This window comes from Mercurialis annua, linkage group LG3 (assembly GCF_937616625.2).
Source record: "Mercurialis annua linkage group LG3, ddMerAnnu1.2, whole genome shotgun sequence".
Lineage (NCBI taxonomy): Eukaryota > Viridiplantae > Streptophyta > Magnoliopsida > Malpighiales > Euphorbiaceae > Mercurialis > Mercurialis annua.
The window spans coordinates 55,604,674-55,615,587 of record NC_065572.1 but is presented as its reverse complement, the minus strand read 5'-3'; the positions used below and the strand labels follow the sequence as shown (position 1 = coordinate 55,615,587).

Here is a 10,914-nt window from a genome sequence, read left to right as displayed (position 1 = left end):
TTTATCATCCTTTTTAAACTACATAGTGTAAAAATGCGAAAGACTAAAATTTTATTTCAATTTTTTTAAAACTTTGGGATTTTATATGTCAATAATATAACTGCCACATATGTAACTAATGGTCGGAAAACGGTTTGAGTTACAAAATGCAAATTTTAAAAAGGTTGGGATTTGTCTCGTAACATTTTAAACGTTAGACTTAAATCACTAAAAAAGTAAAGGGTTAATATTTATTTTACCAATATTTCAAATATTTATGAGAAGATTAATCAACTTTGATGAAGATTTTTCATTTTTGTAGAATTACGGTTGCATGAAAAAATTAAAATCAATTAAAATTAATTTATGGTACTAATTAGTTTTTGTTAATTTCCACTAACAATTAACATAGAATAGTTTTATTTCTGTTAAAAAAAATTATTTTAATTTAATTGAAAAAATCAAAATCAGATTGATTTGTGACTTTAAAAATTATAAATAAAAATAAATTAAATCAATCGAAACCAATATATATTTATTAATTACTATTATTATTGAATATATATTTATTTCGTCCAATAAAAATATGCAATTTATATAAAATTTTAAAAATAATAATTAAATTAATTCCTTTTTATGAATTTTTTAATATACTCTTAATTTAACTATATATATTAAGAAAGAAAGACAAGCACTACATATATAATTAAAATATTATTGAGTGTATATTTTGAAATCACCATTATTTTTAATTATAAGTAATTCTTTTAATATTAATTTTTTATTTTATCTGATTCATAATATTTGTCACATTTGCCTATTTTACTTATATTAAAGAAATAATAAATATATTTTGATTTATATATAATTTTATAATATTATCCATATTAATTTATACTCCTTCAATATGTTTTTATTATTTATCCACATAATCAAAATTGTACATATTATAAAAAAATGAATGTTCCAATGTTAGTACAAGACATATGTTCTGCCCAACATGACAGATTTGTATTCATGATCATAATCATACATAAATTATATAGAAATTCATTGTAGGAGCTGAATTTAGGTCAATTCAGTATTAGATATATACATAAATATGTATATAGAAATTCATTTTTACATTTTATAGCCCCAATTCATTTTTTTATCAATTTTGACATCTTTTTTAGCTATAAATTGCAAAAACCCAAAAAGCTTGAATTTTATATGTGATGTTGAAATTTAATATTAACGTTTTAAAAACCCCTTTCAATCGCACCCTCCCGGAAAGTCCTATGTCGAACCCTCGTAAGCCCCATCACTAAAGCTACTGCGCGTCCGCCCGTACAACCACCCAGGCCTGGGAAGTTCGCTTCCCAGGCCATTCCGACATGCTCCTTTGGCCCGAAACGCTGCAAAAACGCTAATTTGATATCCTACTACACGTATACGCAATCAAAACACAATTTGGACATATAATTCGATCGATCGGTTCGATAACCGTTAATAATCAAATATATAATCAAAATATATGGAATTAAACGTAGAATACGAGATGAATACCTTGATTAATCGAGTAATATCAAAGAATTAAAGTTAGAAACGAGGAGCGATAAACCTCATTTTTAAATAAATCATAAATTTATCAAAAAAATATTTAAATAAATTTAGATTAGACGTTGTTTTCATGAAAAAACAACTTAAACTAATTTATTAAATGTAATTTAGTATTTTATAATTTAATAAATAAAAATAAAAATTATTCATTTTAAGATCATCTTACATATAAACAACTACAACTAATCAAATTTCACCTAAACACGTATAATTTATCAGCTATCAGCTACAAACTAATAACTACCAGCTTTTAGTAACAACTAATACGAGAAATAACTAAATCAAACATATCCTAGCCTTAACAGGAAAACCAATATAGTTGCCCCTTTCTTAGATATAATGGTTCTTGTAAACAGGTTGGGGTGAAGCTGGTTATGGAGTGTATTACTTCGGTGGTTTATACGAGCATCGATGATAGTTATGACTCTGAGCCTATTATGCCTGTCAGAGGTCTGCGTCAAGGGGGTCCGTTATCACCATATCTTTTTATCATTTGTGCTGAGGGGTTGAGCTGTTTATTAACGGAGAAGGAAAGGTTGTGTTATCTGCATGGTGTTTCTATTTGTAGAGGAACTCCGTCTTTGAGCCATTTATTTTTTTGCAGATGATTGTTACTTGTTTTTTCGAGCTTCACAGGAGGAGGTGGAGAGTGTTAAAGGGATCTTGGCAGCTTATGAATTGCTATCAGGCCAGAAAGTGAACTTTCATAAGACTAGCATTTTGTTCAGTAGTAATGCTACCTTCGATAAACGTGCTCCCATTTGTGATATCCTTGGTGTTGTGGAGGTGAATGATCAGGGGAAATACTTAGGACTGTCCTCTCTAGTTGGCAGAAATAAGAAAAACATTTTTCAGTTTATCAGAGACAGAGTGTCGAGTAAAATCAAATGGTGGAATTCGAAAGTATTATCTAAAGGAGAAAAATAGATTTTGCTAAAGACAGTGGCACAAGCTATGCCCAACTATGTGATGAACGTATTTTTAATTCCTTTAGATTTATGTTTTGAGCTTGAGAGGATGATGAATTCATTTTGGTGGGGCCGAAACAGAGAAGAAAAGGAAGGCATTTGTTGGGCCAGTTGGGACAAACTTTGTCTTCCTAAAAAATTTGGTGGTGTGGGGTTTAGACTAGTCCATGATTTTAATATTGCCATGCTAGCAAAAAAAGCTTGGCGTTGATTACTGTTCATGATTCTTTAATGAGTAAGGTGTTTAAAGCAAAATATTTTCCGAACTCTAATTTCTTAAATGCTAAACTTGGTTCCAATCTGAGTTTTGTGTGGAGAAGTATTTTTGCAACGCAACAAGTTACGAGGAAGGGAGCTCGGGTGAGAATAGGTGACGGGAGAAGTACGAGCATTTGGGCTGATCTGTGGCTCTTGAATGAAAAGTCTGGGTATATTAAACCTGAGTTGCGACTGGATTTGCGAGAGAGTAAGATATGTCAGTTGTTTAAAGAGGATAGTAGTGATTGTGATACTGATATTGTTAAAGATATATTTGACACATATGATTAGTATAACATCTTATCTATTCCTATTAATGTTAGGGACATACCTGATAGTTGGATTTGGGTGCTTGACAAGAAGCATAAATTCTCAGTGAAGAGCATTTATCGATGCTTGAGAGGAGAAGTTGTGATGAGTGTGGCTGATGATTCAAGTGGTGTTTGGAATAGGATTTGGAATTTGCATATTGCTTTGTGTGTGAGGAATTTCTTATGGAGAGTTACTGCATGTTATCTTCCTACGTTTGAGGCGTTAGCTTTAAAAAATGTGTTTATTAATGCAGTGTGTTGCGTTTGCAACAGTCGGGATGAATCAACGGTTCATCTTTTTGCAGATTGTGAGATGGCGGTGAAGAGCTGGAGAGCAGCGAAGCTAGTGGTTCCCACAGGTAACAATTTGAGTTCAAAACAGTGGGTGTCCAGTGATAGGAGTAAAATTACTCCTATATTTCGAGTCGTTTCTACGCATCTTTAATCGCTTTTATCGTATTATTCATACATTATTTAGTATTTTTATGCTTTATGGTGTGTGTTAGTGTTTCAAGGATTATTTAGTGATTATGGAGCGTTTTGAGCAATAAAGAGTATAAATCGTGGATTAGATCGAAGTCGTGAAACTTGGGAATGAAGAAAGCACATTTGCACACAAGAAAATCTGACCCCGAAGCATTCATTGACAATTTTGGAGAATTTAAAGATTTCAAATGACTTTATGTTCTTCATAAGAAATAAAGTAGATATCCTAAACTTTCCAGTGGTTCAAGAACCGACTCATTTGGAGGTTTCTACATCGAGTTATGAAGTTTTGAAGTTAGTGGTTCTGCGGCTGGAATTAGGGTCTCGAACGAGAATTCTTGTCCCGAACGAGACTCAAGAGGAAAAGGTGAAGGTATGTTCGAGAATAGGATGGGCAAACGAGAATTTTCCCTCGGTCAAGGTTTTTTCGAACGGGAAAGAGATTCACGAACGAGAACCTTGTGATTTTGGCTTAATTCCCGAACGGGAAAGAGAGGTACGAACGAGAAAGAGGTGAAATTTGCCTAATCAGAATTGGACTTGGACTTAATCTCCTTTTACGACTCCAACCGAAACTCCTATTACAAATTTGATTTGTAAAACGAATTTGAAGACTCCAGAACTACCTCCACTATATAAAGGCATTGTAATATTATTAATTAGGAAATCAATCAATAAATTAGACATTAGATTACATTAGTTATAATTTAGTTTTCATTAAATAGCTTTTAGTTTAGTTTTTTTTCCAGCAGTTTATAAGTAGTTTATAATTAGTTTCCGCAAGACGATTGTTGAAGATTTCAAGTTTAATCAAGACGATTCTTTCCGAAATTGACAACTCCGGTATTTATTGTTTAATTATGCTTTCTTCTTCATCATCTTTCTTGTTTTGTTTCAGTTTTAATATGTGTAACTAAAACCCTTGTTCGAGGGTTGATATGAACTTATAAATTGATAATTATTTGGATTGGATGGATTAGTGTTAATTCGTGTCTTAATTATTAATCTTATTGCTTGGATTAAATTAGTTACTTAATTCATGAGTTTGTGTTTAGTTAACTAATTGAGAGATTGTTAATTAAATAGACATAGATAATTAAGAACTTAGAGGAAAACGCCGTGAGAGCGGGTTGGAATTTAGGTAGTCATTGAGTTTGCTTAATAATTATAATTTGATTATTTAATTCAGTTTTAATATCGTGAGAGCGAGTTAATAATTGGTTAGTTAATTAGGTTGTGATTTTATTCGGATCTTTGAGACTTGAGAGGGCGGGATTCGGTGCTTTAGAATATCTCGATTCGCGATAAAATCACTAAGAAATCCTATTCCATAATTTTGCTTATTTATTTGGGATTATCAATCCTTGAACTTTTTAATCTTATTGTTTTAAACCCTATTTTATTATTTGTTTTCAGTTTATATTAGTTTAATTAAATTACAAAACCCTATTGATTTTTCTAGCTAGCCGATTAAAGAATATTTGAAATTAGTGATTAAGTCCATTGTCTCTGTGGGATCGATACTTGGTCTTCCAAGTTATATTACTTGAGCGATATCGTACACTTGCGATTATTTGCCAACAAGTTTTTGGCGCCGTTGCCGGGGACAATTGCGTACTTAATAAATTAAGAGTATTATATTCTTGATTGTGTTAGCTTTTATTTTCTGTTTTTTTTTTTTTTTTGTGTTTATTGGATTTTACGTGGGGTGTTCTTGTTTTTGGGTGTGCAGGAAATTTGATATTTGTTGGTTTATCCTCAATTTGTTTTTGGTGTACCTATTTTGGAAAGAGTAATGGCATGGAATCAAAATTATATGCAGTACCAAAATTTTCAGTATAACTGTGAAATTTGTGGGGATTTTGGTCATACTCGAGCTGACTGTCATGTACTCTATCCAGATTGGAATGGACATGCCAACTATATGGGTGATCAATGGCAAGCTAGTGAAACTTATGGTTGGAACGATATTTGGGAGAATTTCAATGAAAATTTGAACTTTAATTCAAGTTATCACCCACATCAAAACGAATGGGATTTCAATTCCAACTTTGATAATGAACCACAACAATCACCGGATTTTCAGCAAAATTGGAATGTGGATGAAGGAAGCAAGATTGACGAATTCATTGAGGAGATGAGAACCGGTTTCCAAAATCAAGCCGCGGTCAACCACCGTCTTGAGACGCAAATTTCTCAATTGGCTATTTTGATTCAAAATATAGCTCAAGATGGCCTACCATCTACAACAGAATCAAATCTAAAAGAGCAAGTAAAAGTAATTGAGCTTCGAAGCGGAAAATCCCTTGACAATCCGCATGTTACGGAGGTGGTTCAAGTTGACGATGTGCCGATCAATAGTGAGGATGAGATGGCTGAAATTCCATATGTCAATGCTTTAGTTGGACATCATCCAACAAAGGTATATGTAGAGGTCGAAAAAGAACAGTGTGAGGATGGTGAACTTGAAACTCCGATTTTCCACCCAATTACAACATCCATGAGCTTAAATAATGAAAGTGGAGAGCAATTTGGTATTACGGTACTCTACGAGGAATTTAACAAAACCTTTGATTTTAAAGATCCATTCTTAGAAGGGTTTGATTCCGAGTATGATGGAAATAATACTAAATATATGAATATGCTTCATACTCCTCATGTTCCCTACTATAGAGTACAAGCATACTCTATATCATCCGAGTTTTATTTGAAGGAGCCAACAAGGAAAAAGAGGAAGAAGATGCTACTAAGACGGCTTCCTCATGTTAGGTTGTATTTTTAGCAACCTTACGCGAAGAGTCAAGTTTTAGACTCTAACTAAATCGCACTTGGGAGGCAATCCCAAGAGGTATTATTTTCCTTTCATCTTACACTCATGTTTTTCAATTTTTTTTATTTCATTACACTGAGGATATTGCATGAAATAGTGTGAGGATGGAGAAAATCATATCGTTTAGTTAGGATTTTTATTTCTTTATTATTGTTTCTTTATTTATGTTTTCTTAGGTTTAGTTTGTGTTTTTTTTATTATTGTTGTTTTTCTTGTGTTTTTGTGTTTTAGTAGATTGTATTAGGGTGTTTTAGGGTGTTAGTAGTTTATTTTCAATGCCTTGTATCGCTTTAAACCTTTGTCTTTCAATTATGAAAAAAAATGTTAGTTGATTTGGTGTTATCTTTTAAATTTGTCAATTTTAGATTTTCCCAAATCAATGAATGTATAAACGCGACTTCTTAATTCGACAATTGATAAGCGATGCTTGCTTAATGACTTAATAATTCGTTGACATAATCCGATGAAATAAGGGTGAATTCAAAATTTAGACTTGTTCAAATCGTTGAAACATAATTGAATAACTTGATGCGGACTCATGACATGTCGATTGTTTATTTGTATAGTCGTTTTTAAACTTTTGGCATAAGTAGCATAATTTTTGTAGGAATTAAGTTTATGGCATAACACTACACACTTTTGAGAGTTCTGAGCTTAATTTCCTTGTTGTGAGTGTTGATTTCATGTTTTATTCCTAGAACTTGCTCCGTGTCCGTTTAAAGTTACACGATTGAGTTTTCAACAATTAGATGATTATGGCAATTAGGTATAACCTATCTTTTAGACCACTAAATAGACTACCCTTTATCCCTTAGATTACACCAATTTGAGCCTTAAGCCTTTTTATTGTTTTTACCATATTTTACCCTTTACCGTTCTATATTTTACCTCTTTTGTTTACCTTATCGACTTAATATATTATTTGTTATGACTATGATGAATATAGGTGATTCGAAACTCGAGATTAGTGAAAGGAGAAAGTGAACTACATTGTGCTTAAAAGATTAAGTTTGCGCCTTGAAAAAGATTGAAAGAAAAAAATATATAGATAAAAATTTGCAAGCAAAAATCTCAAAAAGAAGAAAAATTCTGAGATTGCAAAAAGCAATGAGTAAAGCGTAGTTCAAAAAAAAAAAGTTATGAGTTCATATAAACGCAAAAGCATAGTTAGATCAACCTAGAAGTTAATAGTAGTAATAAATAGTTTATTAAGTTGATAATTAGCCTTTATTTTATCCTTTTTACCTACCCTTTACCTTAGCCACGTTACAATCCCATAAAAGACCATATGATTTTTGTTGATTACCGAATCAAGTAGCGGAGTCCGGGACTATGAGCAAGCTTATGGTGAGTATTCATGTTTTCACTTGTGAGTTTTTTTTCTTTGATATATACCCTACTTGTTGATATATTGATGCCATTAGCTTAGTTTTTACTAAATTGTGCTATGATTTGCCTAAGTGAGAAATTGATTATTTTCCATGTCCCGCAAGTGATAGTGAAACTTGAAGTGTGATTCGATTTGACCTTGTACTAATGAGTTAGTAACCTTTGTTATATTGAATTATGTCATAAATTATCATTGTTATTTGATTGCATCATTATTTAGTTGTCGGGTTTAGAAGTTTTGATTGTTCATATTGTTCATAGGTTGGGGGATTTCATTGATTGATTTATTGTTAAGTTATATGCTAAAGTTTTCTAACATATTTTGTAGAGTAAGATTTATTTCTTACTTGAGGACAAGCAAAGGGTAAGTGTGAGGATGTTTGATAGGAGTAAAATTACTCCTATATTTCGAGTCGTTTCTACGCATCTTTAATCGCTTTTATCGTATTATTCATACATTATTTAGTATTTTTATGCTTTATGGTGTGTGTTAGTGTTTCAAGGATTATTTAGTGATTATGGAGCGTTTTGAGCAATAAAGAGTATAAATCGTGGATTAGATCGAAGTCGTGAAACTTGGGAATGAAGAAAGCACATTTGCACACAAGAAAATCTGACCCCGAAGCATTCATTGACAATTTTGGAGAATTTAAAGATTTCAAATGACTTTATGTTCTTCATAAGAAATAAAGTAGATATCCTAAACTTTCCAGTGGTTCAAGAACCGACTCATTTGGAGTTTTCTACATCGAGTTATGAAGTTTTGAAGTTAGTGGTTCTGCGGCTGGAATTAGGGTCTCGAACGAGAATTCTTGTCCCGAACGAGACTCAAGAGGAAAAGGTGAAGGTATGTTCGAGAATAGGATGGGCAAACGAGAATTTTCCCTCGGTCAAGGTTTTTTCGAACGGAAAAGAGATTCACGAACGAGAACCTTGTGATTTTGGCTTAATTCCCGAACGGGAAAGAGAGGTACGAACGAGAAAGAGGTGAAATTTGCCTAATCAGAATTGGACTTGGACTTAATCTCCTTTTACGACTCCAACCGAAACTCCTATTACAAATTTGATTTGTAAAACGAATTTGAAGACTCCAGAACTACCTCCACTATATAAAGGCATTGTAATATTATTAATTAGGAAATCAATCAATAAATTAGACATTAGATTACATTAGTTATAATTTAGTTTTCATTAAATAGCTTTTAGTTTAGTTTTTTTTCCAGCAGTTTATAAGTAGTTTATAATTAGTTTCTGCAAGACGATTGTTGAAGATTTCAAGTTTAATCAAGACGATTCTTTCCGAAATTGACAACTCCGGTATTTATTGTTTAATTATGCTTTCTTCTTCATCATCTTTCTTGTTTTGTTTCAGTTTTAATATGTGTAACTAAAACCCTTGTTCGAGGGTTGATATGAACTTATAAATTGATAATTATTTGGATTGGATGGATTAGTGTTAATTCGTGTCTTAATTATTAATCTTATTGCTTGGATTAAATTAGCTACTTAATTCATGAGTTTGTGTTTAGTTAACTAATTGAGAGATTGTTAATTAAATAGACATAGATAATTAAGAACTTAGAGGAAAACGCCGTGAGAGCGGGTTGGAATTTAGGTAGTCATTGAGTTTGCTTAATAATTATAATTTGATTATTTAATTCAGTTTTAATATCGTGAGAGCGAGTTAATAATTGGTTAGTTAATTAGGTTGTGATTTTATTCGGATCTTTGAGGCTTGAGAGGGCGGGATTCGGTGCTTTAGAATATCTCGATTCGCGATAAAATCACTAAGAAATCCTATTCCATAATTTTGCTTATTTATTTGGGATTATCAATCCTTGAACTTTTTAATCTTATTGTTTTAAACCCTATTTTATTATTTGTTTTCAGTTTATATTAGTTTAATTAAATTATAAAACCCTATTGATTTTTTTAGCTAGCCGATTAAAGAATATTTGAAATTAGTGATTAAGTCCATTGTCTCTGTGGGATCGATACTTGGTCTTCCAAGTTATATTACTTGAGCGATATCGTACACTTGCGATTATTTGCCAACATCCAGCTGGTTGTGTCGTCTAGAGAAGGAGAAGTCAGAGATGATTGCCATGATATGTTAGAGGCTTTGGATGAACCGAAATGATGCAGTCTGGAATGCTCGTAACAGTACTGCTGATACAGTCGTGAATATGGCTAGCATGTCTCCAGTGGCAAGGAGCGAGGGGCAAGTTGGTGGGTTCTAGAGAGGAGGAGTTTGAGGAAGGTGATGGAGTTTTGGTTTGGCAGCCTGGTTGGTTTAAAGTGAATGTGGATACTGCCCTTTTTGACAGAAAAGGAAGTGTAGGGCGGGGTTGTGCTGTGAGGGACGAGGGTGGTCGTTTAGTATGTGCTCTCAGAATTGAAGGAAACTTTGATGCTAGAACGGACGAAGGTATGGGAATCAGAGAAGCACTTAGTTGGCTTAAGGATTGGAGTAATCTTATTGAAGCAGATGCTCTCGATGTCGTCCTGGATATTCGAAATTCGAATGGAGAAGGAGGTGAGTTGTTGATTGATGATTGTGCTACACTTGCGAAACAGTTCTCTAAGTTATTTTTTGTTTATGTAAGACGATCTGCGAATCTAGCTGCGCATTGTTTAGCGCGTAATGCTCGTTCAATGTCAGGTCATCGGAAATGGTTCTCAAATTTTCCTAAATTTCTTACGTCTGTAAATGTTTCGATTTGATTATCAATGAAAGTTGTCTTGAGTTTCAAAAAAAAAAAATGGTTCTTGTAAACTTTAATTTTGCATCAAAACTGGTTGGAGTCCGTCTATCTGAGCAGTATTCCATGTACGTTTGCTGATACAACCCTTTTAACCAATGCAATCTCACTTTTCTGAAAAAGATGTTGAAGGTTGTAATGAAACAAAAATAATAATATGAGTAGTTAATTTGAAACTCATATATTGTTTATCTCATTTTCAAAATTACATAATAGAATTTTTATTTTTGAGTTAAAATCATAAAAATTCACCAATTTTACACGTTTTTTCATTTTAATCACGCAGTTTAAAATTTTTCATTTTCATGCACGAACTAACACTTTTTTTT

The 10,914-nt window shown here is 32.4% G+C and overlaps 1 protein-coding gene across 1 annotated transcript; it reads left to right on the top strand.

Annotated features, from left to right (window-relative positions):
• The first annotated feature begins 118 nt into the window (after window positions 1-118).
• On the top strand, window positions 119-10,547 carry LOC126672674 (uncharacterized). The gene is made up of 8 exons (XM_050366627.1): window positions 119-163; window positions 1,938-2,133; window positions 2,186-2,484; window positions 2,790-2,977; window positions 3,131-3,477; window positions 5,506-5,562; window positions 5,857-6,026; window positions 10,029-10,547. Exons 1-8 carry the CDS (start codon window positions 119-121, stop codon window positions 10,545-10,547), a joined length of 1,821 nt encoding a protein of 606 aa, XP_050222584.1.
• The last annotated feature ends 367 nt before the right edge of the window (window positions 10,548-10,914 follow it).

Coding starts and splice junctions, on each gene's coding strand:
- LOC126672674 (XM_050366627.1), top strand. CDS start 119: ATGGTCGGAAAACGGTTTGAGTTACAAAATGCAAATTTTAAAAAG. Junction 2,978..3,130: donor CTCTTGAATGAAAAGTCTGG/GTATATTAAACC, acceptor TATTAATGTTAG/GGACATACCTGATAGTTGGA. Junction 3,478..5,505: donor GAAGCTAGTGGTTCCCACAG/GTAACAATTTGA, acceptor TACTCTATCCAG/ATTGGAATGGACATGCCAAC.